Below are 22,384 nucleotides of genomic sequence, written 5' to 3'. Positions count from 1 at the left end.
TACGCCCCTGATCACCCACCTCATCAGTGCACGCTGTGTTTGATTTACATCAGTCTGATCAGATCAATACATCAGTGCCCACAGACAGACGCTTTATTAACATGTTACCCGATCAGATGCCAAATTACATCAGAGGCAAGATTTTTTCTGTGTGTGAAGAAATTATGAAGGTCCAGTGAAACATGAGCTCCAGCTGGTCTCTCTCTCACTCACTCACACACACACACACACACACACACACACACACACACACACACACACACAGATGACTCATGCTATTAAGTTCGATTGGCAACCTAAACCTTTAATTAAACAGGACATTTATGCCACCCACACACACAGTGGATATAATGAAGACAGTTGGCACAGAAGAAGTCAGCTCCTCCTGGTACGGAGTGGGTGTTGGACGTCACTGAGAACACAGAGTGTGAAACTGTGATTGGCTGACACTTAATTGGCAGCCTCTGATTGGCTGTGGATAAAGATCAGTTGAAGACAATGGAGACAGAGTATATACTGTGAAAAACATGCCCCCTCTAGGAGAGAACGGTCAACAGCTCGTCGTTGCCCCTAAAGGTAAAAAAATAAACAAAAATCTAAATTTATGAGAGAAAAAACTCTGCCTGTGTCTGAGAGAAAGTGTGTAGCTGTCGTCACATTCACACATCAGAAACTGTCTGTGAACGTGTTAGCATGATAGTCTCTACATCTGAGCAGGTGGCACTTACTGGTGGTGTTGTAGTGGATCCCGTTGAACTGCTCAGGACACGGTCTGGAGACCAGCTCACCTGCTGCACTCCGAGGCCAACAGGTTCCTATCCCATCCACCGACAGGTCACAGTACACACCTGCAAAGAGAGAGCGATAGGTGAGAGGCAGAAGGACCTGTAGGGAACTTTACTTCATGAGACTCACCTTTGGTAAATATTATTGAAGTCTACAATGAAAGTTAGAGAATGACTCAAACAGGAAGCACCTCTTAATTTTCCTGTTGGAGTCTTAAACAGTACTGCACAGGTACACCTTGAGAGTACAGCCATGGCGAAAAGCAGAGTACCTCATGGTGATCCTGGTGCTGATGCTTGTCAAAAGTCAAAGGTGAGTGTGTGATACAGACCTGAGGAGTTGCTGACGGTAAATGTCTGGTTGAGCAGGACTAAGGTCCTTGCTGAGAGGCAGAACACAGAGAAGGTGTTGGCGCTCCGGTTTCACTGAGCACGTCAAAGGAAATCCCAAACAGGAAGTTACCTGTGAAGTTGGTCGACAGCAGGATCAAAGTTTCGCAGGTTAACTCAGCCGGGGAGACTGGCCCGCTCAGCGCCACGCACACGAAGACCACCTGAAAGCAGAGTTTCGGTTCAAATCGATCACATGACCAGCAGTCGGCGATGATCCAGCTGAGCGGCGCAGTGTTCGTCAGCGTGTTTTCTGTGTTTTTGTTCTAACTGACTAATAATGTCTCATTTATATGATACGGAGCTCAGGATCCTCCTGTTAATGATGCAGCTGCAGTCCCAGAATGCACTGCATCGCCTCTACGGCGATAATGGAACACAGAGGAGGAATGCAACGCTGCTGCAATGCACGCCTGGAGCGGACGTCCATTACAGCAGCGAGTCAGGTCGCTGAGCTGTGATTGGTCACAGCAACAACCAGCTGAGGTCAGCCATCCAATGACAAGTGGCTGGGTATCAGCTGGAAGAAGGAGGCAGATCACCTTCAGCACCAGAACAGGAAGTGAAGTAATGAAGACTGCACCAAAATAAGAGACATAAGCCTGCTTCAATGAATGACTTTCATTTTTCAGATTCACAGTTTAGTGAAACTAAAGTGTTTGTCTGCAGAGTCAGAGATGCAGAAACGTGTATCACAGAGCTGTGACTCGCCCACGCCCACAAACACCACAGACGGGCTGAACATCGGACCGCCTCGCTGTTTCTCTCTGAATCTGATCAACTGCTGATCATTCACATGAGTTTTCCTCTTATTTCCTGTTGGTGTCCATCTTTGTTTTGGTTCTGGATGAACAATAACATGACAGCAACTACCCAGAATGCACTGCGATTGGCGAGGCCTGTTTAAATCAGTGGACCTGCTACATTGGTACCAAGGTGGCGCTCTCATCGGAGCTATGTGCTGGGTCATGTTCTGTCTCAGGACCTTCTCTGAGGTGCTCTGTTTGTTTGGACAGCAGTAATAGTGCATGTGCCGACTCCTTCATATCTGAGTGTGAGATCAGATGGTGTTTCCTCAGAGGGCGTTCAGTCTGAGCAAATATTCAGCTCTCACCTGCCTGTCGCTCATCTCTGCCTCTACAGCTCCAGTAATCACTGATCAATCAGCTCAGTGATTGATCATCAATCAGCTGCTCAGTCTGCGAAAAGGTGGAGTCTTCTGTTAATTCCTCACTAATGTCGCCATGATTCACACAGCATGACTTCACAGTTTGATATTCAGCTGGCAGTGTGTCTCACACACACACATTCTCGTTTTGATATCTTAGTAAGGACATCTATGCTTACCCTAACCCTCAGCCTAACTGTAACCCTGACACGAAAACCACATTTGAGATTCAAACATGTCTGCAAACTCTGAGGACAGGCAGTTGGTCCCCACAAGAATGGTAACATTCAAGTTTAGGTCCCAACAGAGCAACCTAAACAGGTATACCCACAAACACATGCACACACACGTACACACACAGTAAATGTGTCGGCCGCAGAGATCTACTGTTGTGTCTCTGAGCTAAAATTAGATCGCTAGCTGAGTGCAGCACACTCTCCGTCTTCTTGCCATGAATGTTTGGATCTTGGCAGCGCGTTCAGCAGCTCAGTGGGAGGAGTTACGTCAGCGTCCTGCAGCTGCTGCAGAAACCATCCTCATTATCTGAGCCCGCTCTGCCTCCGGAGGCTCGTCCAGCCCAAGCGACACCGCAAATCGGATCAGTTGGAACACACACACACAGGGGTGCACTGTGTGTGTGCGATCTGATTGGTTGAGAGGTGCTGCTGGTCCATATGTCTCCTGGTATGGAGCCTCTGTGTCTTGTCTAACCTGCACACTTGAATTCATCATTCACCAGAAACTTGATCAGACCTGCAGCTCCTCAGGATCCTGAACCACCTTAGCTAGCTCCTCTGGATGTGGAGCAGGATCGGTGCTCTTCCCTATGACTGGCACAACTTCAGAGTTTCAGGAAATTTTAAGTTCCATTCTGGATTTAACAGGAAGCCAGTGAAGGGAAGCCAATACAGGAGAAATCTGCTCTCTCTTTCTAGTCCCTGTCAGGACTCTTGCTGCAGCATTTTGGATTCACTGAAGGATTTTCAGGGAGTTTTTAGGACTTCCTGATAATAATGAATTACAGTCGTCCAGCCTGGAAGAATGCATGAACTAGTTTTTCAGCGTCACTCTGAGGATATTTCTAATTTTACAGAATTTACTGCAAAACCTGAAACCTGAAATACATCAAAGCTCCGTCAGTCCACAACAGACAGCAGCAGACTGGCCAACAGCTGAGAGACTTGAAACTGTGGAGGCTCAGAGGAACAGAAGGCAGTGAAGGCAACATAGCAGCTCCTCACTGATCAATGATGAGCCACAAAAACAGATTAAAATCAAACAGATGTCAGAGCATGTCAGAGTTTTCAGAAGAAATGAAGCCGCTGTAAATGAGACTCATTCAGGACAATAATGAGTCTGTAACGAGCTTCCTCTGCCAAGTGTGAGTCTGATCAAACTCCTTTGATTGGAGTCTTGATCCCGCTCTCTGCACTCTGACATGAATTATGTGTGGAGGACACGGAGCCTCGTGACTGAGCAGCATAAAAAGAATCAGAGGATCGTAATGAGCTCGGCAAACACAAAGGAAAGCTGCCACCCACTCACACAACAGCACAACCTTTACACAAAAGCCAGTGGAAGCACTTCCTGCTGCAGGTCTGAGCCTCAACAAAGCAGAGGCTGAACAATCCGAGGCTGCCACGCACACAGCACTGTGCTATTGACCTGAAAGACTTTTATTTTGAAAAAACTGAGCCACGCTCCTAGAATCAGTTTAAATGGTCTGAACTGGTTTGGAATCCCGACGCCAGAAGAGGGCTGGACACTAACACACTAACACACAGACACACTAACTCACCACACCAACACACCAAACACACTAACACACCAACACAACACACTAACACACCAACACACCAAAATACAGACACACTAACTCACCACACCAACACACCAAACACACTAACACACCAACACACTAACACACCACACCAACACACTAACACACCACACCAACACACTAACACACCAACACACTAACAAACTAATACACCAACACGCCACACCCACACACCAACACACCACACCAACACACTAACACACTAACACACCAGCACACTAACAAACAATACACCACCATACTAACACACCGCACAAACACACCAACACACCAACACACCAACACACTAACACACCACACCAACACACTAACACACCAACACACTAACAAACTAATACACCAACACGCCACACCCACACACTAACACACCAACACACTAACTCACCAACACACTAGCACATCAACACACCAACACACCACACTAACACACTTGGTCATATATTCCGAAAATATAATGTCAATTCTCATTGTTATGCTGATGATACCCAGCTCTACATTTCCTCCAAACCTAATTCATCCCTCCCACCTTCCTCCCTCTTGAACTGTCTTATGGAGATCTTGGTTCTCCTCCAATTTTCTTAAACTTAACAGTAGTAAAATAGAAGTCCTACTCGTTGGCACGGCCTCTACCTTAACCAAATCTCACAGTTTCTCCATTAATATAGAAAATCCCCCCATCCTTCCTTCCCCGCAGGTAAAGAATTTGGGTGTCATACTCGACAGTACGCTTTCATTTCAGCCTCACATTTACATAGCCCGGTATGAATTTCACTTACGTAACATTAACCGACTCCGTCCTTTCCTTACTCCCATGTTGCTGCCATCCTTGTCCATAGTCTTATTGCTTCCCGGATCGATTATTCCAACTCTTATTTGGTCTCCCCAATAAGTCCCTCCATAAACTTCAACTTCTTCAAAATTCCGTCATAACTCATACTCTCTTAAGAGACCATATCTCCCAAATTCTTCAACAGCTTCACTGGTTGCCCATAGAAACTAGGATAAACTTTAAAATCTTAGTTCTCACATTTAAGTCCATCCATAACCTTGCCCCTCCTTATCTCTGTGATCTTCTTCATAGCACCACAGTTTCCCGCTCTCTCAGATCTTCATCCGCCACTCATCTTGTTGTTCCTTCTGCTTGCCTTACCACTATGGGGCAAAGAGCTTTCAGTCGCCCTGCTCCTCGGCTCTGTAACTCACTTCCTTCAGCCTTAAGAAATATAGATTCAGGTACAGAGGATGGCTTTATCACTTCTTAATAATGGCTACATCCTCTGTGGGCTGATTTTCAAGATGCAGGATGAGGCGTTATAGAAACAGCTTTGTTCCTCTCACTCAACTTAATAAGAACTGTTGTATTAGACTCATCGTGTCTGATGACCAAACATGTGTGTGTCAGGTTCACATAGGTGTGTTTTGTGACGACAAACGCCATCATTTCTCTGTAAAACAAATTTAACTGCAGGTGTAAATAAAGCAACCTGGACCACACCAGCACACACTAACAGACCACAGTAATGCACAATAATGCACAATGACACTGGTCTCTCGCTCTGCGTCACACGACTCCCAGCATGCACCTTGCCGTCTCAGTTTGCTCTGCCAGTACTTGAACCTCCTCCATGGAGAACATGGAAATGCTGACAAATGTGAAAAACCCAGCAATCATGTCAGGCTGACATGCACCCACAGCATGGCGCCAGCCACTAGGCTCAAAGACCTGACCCCCTCGTCTGACCGCCATTGTAGCCAGCTGTGAGTTAATCTGTTTATTTCAGAGTTCAGCATCTTCGAATCTGAATGTCACACAGAGCCGAGCTCTTACACAGGACGGCCTCACATCTGGGCTCACAACATTTTCCCTGGAACGTCCTGCTGTGTGTCACTGCTGGTTTTCCTCCCTGCTATGCCTGAGGATCGGCCGTCTGAGCTGAGCTGAGGGCCCGATGATGACTTTGTGATGATAACGGTTCACACACACGGAGCTTTAACCACTTAGAGCTTCAGCGTCCTTCATCATCATTAAGCAGCAGACTGCTCCTTTAATCGGCGCTCTCCTCCTTCATGTCCCTGTGGAGGAGTGATGATTATCACCTCCAGCCCACCTCCTCCTGTCACAGCTTCAAATTTCACTGTGGACACACAGCAGGAGGCTTTTATTGTGAAGGAGCAGGCTGCCGACCAATCACAGTGCAGCTGTGGGAAGTTTAACCCTTCATTCGCCAGTGGTTGACAGAAAATCAGCTTTGTGGCCTGGAACTACTTCCTATACTTTTCATGTTGTCACCTGATATCTGACCTTTGACCTCCGCCTTCAGCGTGGAGCATGATGGACGGAGCACACAGATGGAGACAGGAGGTGATGCATGACGCTCGCCCCCTCACTACATCCTCTCTCTCTTCACTGTCATTACTGCTGCTTTGAACACACACTCACACTGTGACACAAACACACACACACTGTGACACAAACACACACACACATACACACACACACACTCACACTGTGACACAAACACACACACACACTCATATACACACTCTCTCTCTCTCTCTCTCTCTCTCTCTCACACACACACACACACACACACACTCACACACACACTGTGTCACACACACAAAAACAGCTGGCTGTACACTGAAGAGAAGCCACACCTCCATCTATACACAGAGTCCTTACAACTCTCAGTTGTGTGTGTGTGGTTGTGTGTTCTTTATTTAAATGCATACTGTTCTGGCTCTATCTGAATTATTGTAGTTTTATTAAATTGAAAACATAAATAAAGCTCCTGATCGTTGGAAATGTTTAAGTCGATTCTTAAATATGAAGGAAAATCAGCGAGGAAGTGGGCGGAGCAAAAACAACATAATTAAAGATGAGACTGACTAAAGCAACAACCAGTGAGAGTACTCCTAATATCTGACTCGGTCTGTGAGGACGTGACGCTGAGGCTCATCTCTGGGCCGCGGTTTGATCCGCTTTCAGACGCAGCTGGTTCCCGCCCATCAGGAACCTGAATTGCTGTTTGGTTTTCATCCAAAGTTTGAGTAGAGCTGCACATTCCAGTGTTTCACAGAAGCTTCAGTCACAACATGGAGCGTTCATCTATCAGAGTGCTTTGCGCTCTTGATGTCAGATCATTGACATCACTTCCTGCAGCAGCGTCACAGTGTTTCTCAGACAGAAACGCATGTGTGCTGCTGGGTTTGGGAGGTGCATAGACTTAACCTACTTCTGACCTTTGCATCACACAAGTGTGAGACACGACAAAGATTATTCCTCCTTTCAATAAACTTTGTTCTGAGTTTAGGAAAAAAAACTTCAAACTTGATGAAAACAAAAAGACATCAGTAAATCTGATGTCACCCAACTTTCCAGATGTTTCCAGCTGGACAGCTGTGAGGAGGATCAGCTCACCTCCTGCAGGCAGTGAATTAACACTGAGCATGCTCCAAAGATATCCTGCTACTAAATTATAGTCAGAATTTCAAAATGAAAGCCACAATTAATTTAAAAAAAAACATCGTTAATGGGGGAAACCTTTATTTTGAAACCCCTCTGAATTATGGCCGTTCGTTCACAATACGGCACACACTTTAAAGTTGAGAGGGTGCACGCGCAGCACGGAACTGTGCACACGCACACGGCCCCCTACCTGACTCAGTAGTTTCCGGTCCATCTCCGTCACTCATTCATCCACTCGGACGCGCGCGCTCTGGCATGCGCCTTCCTGCAGCTCACATTGGTGCCCCGCGCGCTCCGGTCCGGTTTAGATCCCAGAACATGTCAGTCCGAGCCGAGCCGGGCCAGGAGTCCGGGTTAGCACGGCTCTGTCCCGGTCCGCTCCAAGGTGCTCTCATCCACACTGACCGACTGAGGAGCGCGTGCTGGCAGTAAGGAGGCTGCTGTAGAGCTCCAGCCAATCAGAGGATAGTGCGAGAGGGAGAGAGAGGGGGGGGGGGCGGTTAAGAAACCATCAAACATAGAGATCAAAAATCGATTAATCAAAGAGAACAACCACCAGTGGGTCTGTGTGTGTGTGTTTTGTCAGGTGTGTGTGAGATAGAAAACAACTGAAACCGGATGAAACCTTTTCATTGTGATGGATTATTGATCGATCGCTTCTCTCTGAGCTGATCGTGGTGAGCTGGCGGCCGAGTGCCGATCACGGCTGGACTGGGACAAAAAAATCGGCCCGGGCATTTTGACAGAGACCGGCCCACCAGGTATTATAGGAAAAACCATAAAGCCTTTGAATGAAAACAAACGCTGTTGTCACAGTGATGTACACTGTGTTGTTGGTATATATGTATCAGTCTAATAAACTTAAACCTACACCATCCTCCCTATTCTGATATTCTAAACAGTACCTGGAAGCAGACTGCTTGGTCGAGTTAACCTCCTGAACTATCTACAACACATGGTGAAAACCTGAAATTAAGACAGAGAAGAGGTGAGACATGATCATTACTGATTACTGATGACAGATTTAGATATATTTTCATAAACCATTCATTTGCCACATCAATAAACAGCAAGGCAGGGCAAAATATTTTTTCTCACATGGCAACCTTTAAAAAGTGAAAGGAGACAGAAAGACAGGTGAGAAAGAATAAAACTCACTTGACTTTTTGATGGCATTTTACACACAGCACTGGTGCAGAATCTAGAAAATGTGGGAAATACTGGCATCATATACAGTAATTAGCTACTTCTGACGAAATTATGATGGGACCCTAAAAAAAATTACTATGTACAATAATGGATTTCTATACATTTTACATCAGATGAATACGTTTGTTGTAAGATTCAGATAATTATTTATTAAAAGTGAGACATTTTAAATGAGCTCATTGTGAAACCTGGCCCCACCCTATCATGTGATTTCCTGAGGTCAGATGGCCCAGGATGTGAGTGGGCGTTAAGGCGTCTGGGGAGGGATCTCAAAACTGGATTATAGATGGCAGGGAGTTGGTGTGGTAAGCCCCGCCTCTGTTCAAAGATGGTCGCTCACAGTGGACATAGATGGCTTCTTTCACTCCTCTTTCAAACCATCTGTCCTCTCTGTCCAAAATGTGAACATTGGCATCCTCAAAGAGTGACCTTTGACCTTAAGATGCAGATGGACTGCTGAGTCTTGTCCTGTGGAGGTGGCTCTTCTGTGTTGTGCCATGCGCTTGTGAAGTGGCTGTTTGGTCTCTCCAATGTAGAGGTCTGAGCATTCCTCGCTGCACTGTACAGCAAACACCACATTGTTAAGTTTGTGTTTTGGCGTTTTGTCTTTCGGGTGAACCAGTTTCTGTCTGAGCGTGTTGCTGGGTCTGAAATACACTGGGATGTTGTGCTTGGAGAAAACTCTCCTGAGTTTCTCTGATACACCGGCTACATAGGGGATGACAATGTTGTTGCGTCTGTCCTTCTTATCCTCCCTCGCTGGTGTCTGGTCTTCTTTTCTGTGCCTCTTTGCTGACTTTAAGAACGCCCATTTAGGATAGCCGCACGTTTTGAGTGCTTCCTTTACATGTGTGTGTTCCTTCTTTTTCCCTTCAGGCTTAGAGGGAACATGTTCTGCCCGGTGGTGTAGGGTCCTAATTACTCCAAGTTTGTGTTCCAGAGGGTGATGGGAGTCAAACAGGAGGTACTGGTCCGTGTGTGTGGGCTTCCGGTAAACTTCGATGTTGAGGTTTCCGTTCTCTTCAATGTGCACGGCGCAGTCCAGGAAAGGCAAACAGTCGTCCTTTGTGTCTTCCCTGGTGAACTTGATGTTTTTATCCACAGAGTTAATGTGCGCAGTGAAGGATTCCACTTCTTGTGTCTTGATTTTGACCCAGGTGTCGTCCACATATCTGTACCAGTGGCTGGGTACTCTTCCTTTGAAAGAGCCAAGCGCCTTCCTTTCCACTTCCTCCATGTAAAGGTTGGCTACAATAGGTGACACGGGGGAGCCCATGGCACAGCCATGTTTTTGTCAGTAAAAGCCTTCGTTGTATTTAAATATGTGTGGTGAGGCAGAGGTCTAACAGTGTGCAGATCTGATCGGGGTTGAAGTTGGTCCTGTCCTCCAAGGAGCTGTCTTCTTGTAGTCGTTTTCTGACAGTCTCCACGGCCTCCGTGGTGGGTATGCAAGTGAAGAGAGAGACTACATCAAAGGACACCATGGTTTCATCTGGATCCAGGGGAAGTTTCTGGACCTTGTCGGTGAAGTCGGTGGAGTTCTTGATGTGGTGTGGGGTGTTCCCCACGAGAGGAGCAAGGATGGTAGCAAGGTGTTTAGCAATGTTATAAGTGGCTGAGTTTATGCTACTGACTATGGGTCTGAGTGGGACAGCTTCCTTGTGGATTTTAGGAAGTCCGTAAATGCAGGGTATGGCATCCCCTGGGTAAAGCTGTGATATATAAGGCGGTCAATGATTTTGTCCTTTTCTAAGTCTTGAAGACAAGCTATAACTTTCTTTTTGTAGCTGCTTGTGGGGTCTCGCTTTAAGGCTTCGTAGGTATTGTTGTCACTGAGGAGAGTAGTGATCTTTGTATGGTAATCTGTAGTGTTTAGGACCACGGTGCATCTTCCCTTATCAGCTGGTAAAACAGTGATGTTGTGGTCTTTGCTCAGGGAAGCGACGGCCTTCTTTTCCTGTATTGTGAGGTTGGATGGAGGGACTTTGGCACTGGAGGCTGAGACTTCCATCCTGATTTGCTCTGCTTCTGTCTGTGATAATTTATTAATCCGTATGGCAGATTCTGTGGCTGTGATGAGGTCCACTATGGGCAACTGTTGTGGAGAAATGGCAAAATTGAGTCCTTTGGCTAACTCTCTCTTTTCAGGTTCAGTGAGGTTCTGGTCTGAAAAGTTCTTAACCCATTTCTGCTGACTGTCTTCAGGTGTGTTTTCTTCTCTGGGTTGTGTAGGTTCAGAATGAGGAGTGTGTGTCTTTGAAAGCAAGATGTGAAATTTCCTGCGTTGTCTTTCTTTTCCTTTAGAGTGTTGGGCCTGCTGAGCCTTGTCCACAAACTTGTAAACCTCTTCTAAGATTGGAGAGGGTAGACGGGTTTCCAGTTCCTGCAGAGTCTGGCTGAGCTTGATCTGGAGGACATCTATAGTGAAATGGACCTGTCTTATCCTTTCACTTTAAAGGTGATTTTGTGCTCTCTGCAGAATGAAGTCTGCTCTGTATCCCCTGACAGTGGATTTCTTTGCAAGCTCCTTTGACTACGATGACTTGGATGACTGAGAACCTTCACAGACGTACTGTGCTTCAACATAATATTACTGTATTGTGTGTGTATAACCTCTTTTTAAGTTTTGTGGATATTATACATGGTTATGCTGAGGATATGTCAGCCAGTTTCTACTGGAAATGGCTTTTGGTTAAACTGTCAGCAAAGAATTTGCATTTGCACTGTTACATTTCTATATAACTTTAATGCACATAAAAAAACAGCTGCTTGTTTAAGTGAAAATACAATGATGTTTTTGCACTAATAAAGTTGTGGAGTTGTAAAGTATTTTGTCTCGTGTCAGTTATATCGTCAGTTATATCGTTATTTCAAATTTTCAAATGCATATCGTGATAAATATTTTTGGTCATATCGCCCTGCTCCAATGTCTACAGAAGGAAGCTGGAGAACTGACCAATCAGCAGCTCATGTTGCTTCTAAATCTGCATGGGCTGCAGAGCTGCTGTGATGTTAGGGTTTTATTTTGTAGGTCCTCTGACTCTTCTTCCTGCTGCTGGTGAGTTCTGCTCTTTTTCTACTCAAGTGTCACCTCTGATTATGCTCACCTGCAGAAAATAACACCCACCCTCACTGTTTATTAATCTTAACGAGCAGCTCAGTCAGCTCAGAGATTAGCCTCGAGCTAACAAGCAGATCGGTTGTCAGAAGTCATTACAGCTGAAAGAGGTCGCTGCCGCACTTTCAGCTGAACATCCTGTCAGCAGGGCCTGCTGTAACTGTGAGGCAGAGGCTCACCTGTCATCTCCGTAAGTCTGCTGTGGCTCTCTGTGCAGCAAGAAAACACAGCCGGAGGCTCGGACAGAGCTGAGTCACTAAAGAAATACCTGTCAGAGTTAGGAAATAAACCCAGCCGGCGCACAGTAAATAGACTGAGCCGGTGAGTCACTGCTGGTGAGTAAACGGAGCGCTGCTGGGACAGCAGGCAATGTGTTTGGATCATCTCGGGAAACAAAACTTCATTGTTCATTTGGCCGACCAGGGACACATGAAACACCTGCTGAGCCACCACACCTGAGCTCAGGTAAGGTTGACCTCCAGCTGACCTGTGCAGAGGGCTGCTCCTCCCTGATCCTGGATCTGCTGGAGGCCTTTTCCTGCTGCCACCAAGCGCTGCTCAGTGGATTGTTGGGGTTTCCTTCCCCGTACTGCCCCCCCTTAAAACCACACTCATGTTCCAGTGCATTCTGGGTAAACTGATCCAAAGCACACTGAGGCATCACCCACCCTCCTGTGTGAGTGTGTGTATCTGTGTGTGTGTGTGTGCTTTGAGAGGATGTGGGCTGATTTAATAAGCTTTAATAAGGATACAATACACACACACACAGTCGGGTTGTGCTGGTTCTGCAGTGATAAGTCTGCATTTCAGCTGCAGGGAACACACAGTCTCTCTGTCAGATTAATGTTAGCTTCATGAATCCGTCCCATTACTCTGACGTGCCTCTTCCTCCTCGTCTTCTCGCTGTCGGCACTGCTTACAGCGGGCTCGGCCAGCAGGACGTTCACACGTGTGTGACGTCATCACTGATGGATCTGATGAAGGACGCAGGAGGAGGCGAGGGATGAGGCGATGGACCACAGGCGTGAGCTCTTCGGCTCCATGTGGAGGCCACGCCTATTTCATGGACACATCCATGCAGATTGCATGCGTGTCACCTGTGCATGCGTCCCAGGTAGCAGAATGCAGAGCAGCATGACAGCAAAGATATGTTGACCTCAGACTTCCACCTGCTAAGACGTACGAGCTGGATTCAGCTGGGCTGCAGCTCGTCAGCAGCTAACAGCCCCGTGACTGAAGCTGCGATGACGAAGGTCCAAAAGTCTCTCACAGCACGGCGACGTTAACAGGAGACAAACTCAAAAATATAGATGATTGTGTCAGTGTTCATGGACGTTATTGGCTCATTCCTTCTTATTGGCTGAAATGTTTTATGGTCCATAAAAGTTTGACAGCTTAAGGCAGACTGACTCAGGTGATGGAAATACAAAGATGTGCTCATATTAACAAAATGATTTTGTCAGGAATAATTACAGCTCCACATTTCTGTTGGGTTACATTTGTGTTTTTGCCGCGTTTACTCGAACAAGTGTGAGAGTTAAAAGTTCCAGAGTGCTTTGGTCCGTCACTGTTACCACTTAGATATTGTCACTGCTCAGATTTAGGACATATTTGGATGTGTGTGTCCCAAATGATTCATTCTGAGGGTGAGAACGACCAGTGAAAGCTTCAGGCTTCTTTCTTTGATGGTTTCTGACACATTCATGGTTAAACATTGCCTCAGAGCGTGTTTCAAAAAAGGAATATTATTGAGTAATACTGAATTATGAATCTCCCAGCTCCCATCGTGTCACACTTCCTCTGTTTAGCAATCGAAGGTCGTCTCACTGCAACAGTTTAGCTCATGGCTAAAGCCAAAATCGATGTTAAGACTCATCATCTAAGATATGGAACTAACAAAGATCCCGTTTTTATCCTTCTGTAAACAGATCTCCTCTCTGTCGTTCTGGACTCCTTTTCCAGGTCTTGTTCTTATTATTATTGCTATTATTATTATTATTAGAGGCTTTCATCCTTATGTTTACTGTTAATTTGTGTTTTTTCTATTTAATGCGCAAATAAACAAAATCATTGTGACAACCAGTCAGACGGCATCTGTGGCAGGAAGGGCCTTCATGAGTACACACACACACACACACACACACACACACACACACACACACACACACACACACACAGTGTGTGATTGATTATTGATCAGAAGAGCAGATGGTTTCTCTCCTGCTGCTTCAACACCAACTGAAGGCTGGCGAGTTGCCTCTGCTGCCCTCTGTTGGACGGATACTGAGCTACAGCAGGTAACCATCAGTGTGTCTCCATCAGCAGGGGCCTGTTCTTCGTACCTCGCTAAGTAAGTCGGCTGGATTTGATTGTTGACGTTTTCGCGTGATCTTGGATCGTTCGGTTCTCCGAAGCTCATCCGGGACTTGCTGTCATAGCAACAGAGCCGTAAGCGTAAACCTGCTCGGGAGCAGGCTTACTTTATGTAAACAGGATTAGATCGCGGCCACGCAGGTATGTCCGCTTCATGTATACGAAAGCAACAGCGATATTTTACCACTGTTTTACCATAAATACATATTGTCAATGTAACTGAAGATAATGCAGTATTTGATTCTTTTATTGATTTCACACAGATACATACAGGTCATTTCCTAAAAAAGGGAAATGTACTATTAACATTCTATTACATGTATTTGATTATTTCAGATGTAATTCATATTTCAGAGTAGCAATTGTAAATTACTTCGTGTAATCAAGATGAGAGACCACGGCTATAAAAGCGAAGGTGGATTTGGGAAGTCTGTCGCAGCCATGTCCTGTCCGTTTACGCGAGCAACCCATTGCAGAAGGTGCAAGATTGATAAGGAGAGTCCTCAGAATCCAGCGTATATTGCGGGATAGACAGGATCCTTTAGCTCAGCGCGACAGTGTGCTCATAGAGAGATATCGATATTCCCGTGAGGGTATTATTTACTTAACCAACTTGTTGACGAGGGGGTGCAGGACCACCACCTGTCTTTGTTTGCTCTGCCCTTTTCTTGGTTGCTGTTATAAACAAACAGATTATTTCAGGGTCTCTTTCCAAGAGACTAAAAGCAATATAAGTGATAAATATTACCATTCTGTAGCATATTCTTATATTTCACTTTTACTTGTTCCCATGTTCTAGTGGGTCCTGTTGTGGCTCTAATGTGAAAGGGGGTATAATGTAATATAATATAATATGATATAATGTAATATAATATAATAGATTTACCCTACCGCCTACTGGTGTTGGCCAGAGGGGCCGATGGCGCGATATGGCAGCCTCGCTTCTGTCAGTCTGCCCCAGGGCAGCTGTGGCTACAACCGTAGCTGCCTCCACCAGTGTGTGAATGTGGGAGTGAATGAATAGTGGCATTGTAAAGCGCTTTGGGTGCCTTGAAAAGCGCTATATAAATCCACTCCATTATTATTGTTATTATTAAATCACTTACGAGTTTAATTTGTCAGCAACTTCCTGCCAGCCCTCTCGCCTTGCTTTTGCAGCCTTTGCAGTGTTCCCTTGCGTTTTAATTAAACTCTGAAACTCCTGAAATCCCTCAATCAAGAGTTCTTGCTCTGCTGCCGAAAAATACCGAGCGCGCTCCTTCGACATTTTCGCCGACCAATCAGAGGGTTGCCGATCAATGTTTCTACTATCGATGCGTAGCCCCTGTTAAGCCACCCAGTGATCTCACATTACTTCATCCAGCTGTACTAATCGTCAACAACAGGTATGTTCGAAGAACCGGAATAGCGAGCTCAAAGTTAGCGCGATGATTTGATCTTGGATGTAGTAAGCGAGGTACGAAGAACGGACCCCAGAGGAGATGGAAGCCTGAGACCTGGGACCGCTCGCAGTCAGCTGATTTGTTTGGTGGTTATGATCGGGATTCACTGTTAAACATTTCAGTCGGGAGCGGCTGGGACAGCTGCAAAAAAACTTCTTCCTCCTTATCTGAGTGCACAACCTTCGGGATTCCCACCCCCAAGAGACGGAAAAGGTGAGCGAGGGCCGGTGGTGTCCAGGTGAAACCAAGAAAGCTCCCCCGCTCTTTGTTTTTCTGGCGATGGCTATGTCTGTTCTTTGATCGGGGTTTCTCTGGCTGTGGAGTCCCTGCCCTGCCCGGCAGGTCCACAGGGCCCTATTTCAGGAAGCCGGTTTAGTGCAAACTCTGAGTAAGTATACCCTGAGTTAACGAAAACTCTGGGTTTTCGGTTTCACACAGCGATTAATTCTGAGTGAGTCACTATGACGACACACTCCGTGAAGCTAACCTGCCCCCTAGCAGGTTTACTTCAACTAACCCTGACCTTCTCCGCCTCTTTGTCGGAAACCTGACTGTAGGAAGTGTCAGACATGGCGTGCCCCTTCCTTGAAGAGCCAGTAGATGTTGAAGCCCAAATTCTCCGCAGAGCTCTCCGCCGGGAGAGAGTGATTAGAGCGCGTTTGGACATTTTATCATTTCCTGATGATTTCCTGTGTGAACGTTACCGTTTTTCAGCACAATCTATAATTTATTTGAATAACATCCTCAGACCTAATATTGCTCATGTGACACATCGCGGACATCCTCTCAGTTCTGTGCATATTATTTGTATTGCACTTCGGTTTTTTGCAAACGGGAGCTTTCTGTATAATATTGGTGACGCTGAGCACGTTTCCAAGGCTACCGTCTGTCGGGCAGTCAGGAATGTTACAGTTGCACTGAAACGTCTCCTGTACTCGTCTGTGGTGTTCCCCGGTCACAGACCCACAAGATTTATCAAAGAGGGATGCCACAAAATTGCAGGTATCAGGGTGACCAAAACTTAATGTATGATGTGGTGATACTTGAACTACTACTTAAATTTTACATTTATTCTCACGGTTCCCAGGCGTGATTGGCTGTATAGATGGCACTCACATTCCAATCATTGCTCCTTCAGTAAATGAAGGAGACTATGTGAACAGGAAGTCTTTCCACAGCATTAATGTGCAGGTACATAGTTCCCTGTAGCATTTCAAACTAACAAATTATTTCATTATAGTAATGGATGCTAATTTGTGTTCTCTGCACTGTGAAGATCATATGTGATGCTGCCAACATTATCACAAATGTGGAAGCCAACTGCTCAGCCTCTGTGAGTGGTGGTGGTGGAGGACCCCCACCTGTTTTTCGGGCCTCCGCTTTTTTTCTGTTGGCTATAACGGGTCACATTTGAGCATACAGAGTAAGCAAATATGTACTTGTAATGTGCTCAGATAATTTCAATAAGTGCTTACAGAAAGAAAATTAATGTGAGTAATACTCCACAGATTATATGAGTTTACAGTAGAACAGCCATCCATCCATCCATCCGCTTCCGCTTATCCTTTTCAGGGTCGCGGGGGGCGCTGGAGCCTATCCCAGCTGTCATAGGGCGAAAGGCGGGGTACACCCTGGACAGGTCGCCAGTCTGTCGCAGGGCTAACACGCAGGGACAGACAACCATTCACACTCACACCTAGTGACAATTTGAATTAATCAATTAACCTATCCCCACAAGCTGCATGTCTTTGGACGGTGGGAGGAAGCCGGAGTACCCGGAGAGAACCCACGCAAACACGGGGAGAACATGCAAACTCCACACAGAAAGACCCCGGCCTGATGGTGGAATTGAACTCAGGACCTTCTTGCTGTGCGGCAACAGTGCTAACCACCGTGCCACCGCGCTGCCCAGTAGAACAGCAATGTTGTTAATTTCTTTACTACAGGAAAATAATGAAGAAACATTGACAGCTGTTACAGAGGAGGAAGCAACAGAGACACTTTATGAGGTTTACATCTTTTAATACTTTGTGTACAGGAAACACAGGCGACCAATAAAGCCAGTTGAACAAAAATCTGTTTATTCTTCTTTCAACATGTTGAGGTGATGGGTCAAAGGAAATGATTGTGACATATGGTGTCTCTGACTGCGCTTCCATCTTGTATGTCCGTGGGAGGGTCAGGATGTTCATGGTTTGGATCACTGCTGATGTTTGGTTCAGAAGGACAGTGTTCTCCTCTAATTGTGGCAATGTTGTGAAGAATCACACATGCCACAATAATGTCACATGCCCTTTCTGGGGTGACCCTGAGTCTTTGCAGGCACTGGAACCGGGCCTTAAGCATTCCGATAGTCATTTCAATTCTGGCTCTTGTCCTGCAATTAGCCAGATTATATCGCTGCTGTGGGCCCGGTTCAGGGTCAGGGTAAGGGGTAAGCAAATAGGGTAAACATGGATACCCCCTATCACCAAGCAAGTAGCCAGTGAACTCTCCTAAGAAAGAAGGATACACTTCAGTTCAAATGTCCCTGAAGCAATTGGTCTTTATATATTTTAAAGTATTCTCAACTCACCATGTCCAAATTTTGTGCTCAGTGTACATTCACGGAATATTTGTGAGTCATGGACAGAGCCTGGCCACTTGGCTTCCACATTTGTGATAATGTTGGCAGCATCACATATGATCTTCACAGTGCAGAGAACACAAATTAGCATCCATTACTATAATGAAATAATTTGTTAGTTTGAAATGCTACAGGGAACTATGTACCTGCACATTAATGCTGTGGAAAGACTTCCTGTTCACATAGTCTCCTTCATTTACTGAAGGAGCAATGATTGGAATGTGAGTGCCATCTATACAGCCAATCACGCCTGGGAACCCTGAAAATAAATGTGCAATTTAAGTAGTAGTTCAAGTATCACCACATCATGAATTAAGTTTTGGTCATCCTGATACCTGCAATTTTGTGGCATCCCTCTTTGATGAATCTTGTGGGTCTATGACCGGGGAACACCACAAACCAGTACAGGAGACGTTTCAGTGCAACTGTAACATTCCTGACTGCCAGACAGACGGTAGCCTTGGAAACGTGCTCAGCGTCACCAATATTGTACAGAAAGCTCCCGTTTGCAAGAAACCGAAGTGCAATACAAATAATATGCAATGAACTGAGAGGATGTCCGCGATGTGTCACATGCGTAATATATGGCCTGAGGATGTTATCCAAATAACTTAGAGATTGTGCTGAGAAACGGTAACGTTCACACAGAAAATCATCAGGAAACCGAATATTCCGAGTTGGACAGTTCGGGGTTACTCAACCCTGAGTATCGTTTTTCACTCTGAGTTTTCTAAACCGGCTTCCTGAAATAGGGCCCAGATCGGCGGCAAAAAAAACAGGGTTTGTCATGTGAATACGTTGAAACTAGTGATGTGTGGTTCACGAACGAAATGGCTCTTAGAGCCGGCTCTTTGGCGTGAATGACGCGAGCCGGCTCCTTATCGCGAGCCGTGGGGGTTTTTTTTTTCTTTCTCGCTCTCTCTCGCACTTTTTTCACACTTCACTCCGCACACGAGCCTTGTGCTTTATGCTGGGCAGAGGGGGGGTAGCACAGGAACAGACCAGGAGGGAGAGAGAGAGCCGGGACAACAATGTCACATTAGAAAGGTATAGTAATCATACACAACTATTTTCAGTTGCAGGTGATAAAGGATTCAGAAAGTTTATTCATGCAGGTCCATATGACAGAGAATATGCATCTTCGTTTTGTTTTCATATTTTAATTTGTATTTAATTGTGTTGTGGTTTGCAGAGTTTTGTGTTGTTTCACTTTAAATTTGTGTAACCGAGGACAAGGGATGAGTAAACGGGGCAAAGAAATAATTGATCATTTATTTATTACATGAGTTAAACATACAAATTCCCAGTCGTTTCCAGACAGGACTTACAACACATCCTGCTGATATCCCAGCTGCACATGAGACTTACCACACAAACTGTGCGAAATAACACTACAACCCGTCACACCCCGCTTAGCGACACTGCAATCGTGGCACACACTGCAAACAATTCGGGTCTCAGCGCAGCTGGGAATCAGTGCTATGTATGGCCTGTGATCTGAGAGATAAAGGGAAGTGGCACAAACAATTAAAATAAAAAAAAAACAAAAGAGAGGTTAGTCCGCCCTTACAAAACTTACTCTCAATCAATAACCGCCTCTACGGCTGGACGGACTAACCAAAACAAAATTACAAATCAATCAAAAGAACAAAAAAAAAGGACAGCAGAGACAGCACAGAATATTGATCAGTTTCCCTGCGCGCAGTCGATCTAGGGCTTGATCAATTCTTCTATTAAAATTCGTGGTCACACGACAGTATACCCACTCGCACCTGAGTGAATTAATTGCCTCTGGTTTTTTCCACAGAAGAGCGCTGACTTCACCCCACACACCCACTACCTTTTCACAGCTCTTCAGCCAATCACCTGGCAGAGAGCAACAAACTGCCAGGTGACACTTGTTACATTTGTAAAAGGAAAAAGCTGAAAATGTAAATAGTTAAAAGTTGAAATGTGAATAGTTGATTTTTGTATTATATGATTTATTTATTACATTTTATGTGGAGTGAATAAATAAAAGTATATTTACGGTGGCTCCTAGAGACAAAGCACGTACAAACTTCAAATCACGTACGAACCCTGAAGCACATACAAACTCCAAAACACGTAAAAACACGTACAAACTCCAAAACACGTAAAAACTCAGAAGCACATATAAACTCAAAACACGTACAAAAGACAACAGAAGTGCGTGTTTGTGTTTTGGAGTTTGTACGTGCTTTGTCTCTGGGGGCCACCGCTTATATTTATATATAAATATATATATAAATAAAACCACTTTTTTTTTTACATTAGTAATTTCTTTTTGCATAATTTTATATTATTGTTAATAATAAATTAATTAAAGCAACAAAACAACCTGAAGAGCCGGTTTGGAGCCGAAAGAGTCGCCTCTTTTTAGTGAGCTGAGCCGAAAGAGCCGGTTCTCTAAAAAGAGCCGGAAATCCCATCACTAGTTGAAACTGTTCTATCCCTGTAAACAAAATACAGCAGCGCCCCCGGTGTGCGCTGTTGCCATCCTCCCCGCTTACAAACTGTCGGATGACGGATTATCTGGGAGGGATGATGCATTAGGTAGTGGGCTGAAAAATTCAGTAATTTTAAATGATCTTGAATCATTGCCGATTTACCTGAAACTGCTCAAACTGACATCATTACTCTGATAAAAAATAATTTGTCACTTTTATCTGATCACCCGCGCCAAGCGACTGTCTTATGTCATGACATTGATGTGGAGGGGCATAAGCCAATTAAACAACATGCGTACCGGGTGAATCCAGTGAAAAGGGAAATAATGCAGAGAGAAGTCAATTATCTCCTAGAGCATGGCTTAGCTGTTCCAAGTGCTAGCGCATGGAGCTCTCCATGTGTGTTTGTGCCCGAGTCTGACAACACTCCTCGATTCTGCACGGATTATCGAAAGGTGAATGCGGCCACTAAAGCAGACTCTTTCCCATTACCTAGGATGGATGACTGTGTTGATCGGGTGGGATCCGCTACTTGTGTGATCAAATTGGATTTATTAAAGGGATATTGGCAGGTTCCTTTAACTGCAAGAGCGTCTGCATTCGTTACCCCCGATCACTTCCTTCAGTATACCGTGATGCCCTTTGGCTTGCGTAATGCGCCAGCGACATTTCAGCGCCTGATGGCTAAGGTTTTGGCCGGGGTCCCTAACTGTGATGCCTACTTAGATGATGTGGTCATTTATTCTGCTTCCTGGAGCAGTCATCTCCAAACCCTCTTAACTATTTTCAAGCGTTTCGAGGAAGCATCGCTCACTGTAAATCTGACCAAATGTGAGTTCGGAAAAGCCACCATCACCTAGCTCGGAAAGCAGGTGGGTCATGGCCGAGTGTGCCCCGTAACCGCAAAGGTGGAGGCTATTATTGAGTTTCCGATTCCACAAACAAGGAGGGCGTTACGCCACTTCTTGGGAATGTGTGGTTACTACCGCAGTTTCTGTAAAACCTTTGCCTCTGTAGTCGCTCCCCTGACTGACCTGTTCAGCCCGACCAAACCCTTCACATGGACTGCGGCGTGCCAAACTGCTTTTGAGTCAGTGAAAACTTTACTGTGCAGTGCCCCAGTTTTAGTAGCACCTAACTTCGTGTCTCCTTTTAAGTTGGAGGTGGACGCCAGCGCAACTGTAGCGGGTGCGGTCCTGCTGCAAGTAGATCAACACGGTGTGGACTGTCCAATCTGCTATTTCTTGAAGAAATTCAATAAACACCAAATGAACTATAGCACCATCGAAAAGGAAGCGCTTGCATTGTTGCTAGCCTTACAACACTTCGAGGTCTACATTGGGTCTAGCTTCGTGCCCGTTCAAGTTTTCACAGATCATAATCCACTTGTGTTTCTTTCGCGAATGCAAAACTCCAATCAGCGACTCTTGCGCTGTCAGGGTTCCTGGATCATTGACCCAGTGTCTTTTTTCACATGTATGTTTCCTGTTTTATTG

General features: G+C 45.4%; 2 protein-coding genes across 5 annotated transcripts in view; one reads left to right on the top strand and one right to left on the bottom strand.

Annotated features, from left to right (window-relative positions):
- The window catches only part of crhr1 (corticotropin releasing hormone receptor 1), a 28,388-nt gene extending 20,341 nt beyond the window's left edge, over positions 1 to 8,047 (bottom strand). Inside the window, exons 1-4 of the mRNA XM_085272416.1 lie at positions 7,843 to 8,047; positions 1,249 to 1,339; positions 1,118 to 1,168; positions 729 to 848 (exon numbers count right to left, since the gene is read on the bottom strand). Of these exons, the coding sequence (XP_085128542.1) occupies positions 729 to 848; positions 1,118 to 1,168; positions 1,249 to 1,339; positions 7,843 to 7,866 (286 nt within the window). The 5' untranslated portion in view covers positions 7,867 to 8,047. The remainder of the gene's footprint in view (positions 1 to 728; positions 849 to 1,117; positions 1,169 to 1,248; positions 1,340 to 7,842) is intronic.
- Positions 8,048 to 14,286: 6,239 nt separating this feature from the next.
- The window catches only part of syngr1a (synaptogyrin 1a), a 36,333-nt gene continuing 28,235 nt past the window's right edge, over positions 14,287 to 22,384 (top strand). The window contains exon 1 of one of the 4 annotated variants that reach the window (XM_085272409.1): positions 14,287 to 14,493. The gene's annotated coding sequence lies outside the window, so the exon portion shown is untranslated. Of the gene's footprint in view, positions 14,494 to 15,511; positions 16,008 to 22,384 lie in introns of those variants that run through there. The other 3 variants (XM_085272406.1, XM_085272410.1, XM_085272407.1) reach the window with 3 other exon arrangements.

This window comes from Mchenga conophoros, linkage group LG4 (genome assembly GCF_057382185.1).
Source record: "Mchenga conophoros isolate Kocher_MC1m ecotype Shallow Benthic linkage group LG4, M_conophoros_male_GT1.1, whole genome shotgun sequence".
Lineage (NCBI taxonomy): Eukaryota > Metazoa > Chordata > Actinopteri > Cichliformes > Cichlidae > Mchenga > Mchenga conophoros.
Note: the sequence above shows the minus strand (reverse complement) of the source record. Positions and strands in the feature narration are given on the sequence as shown.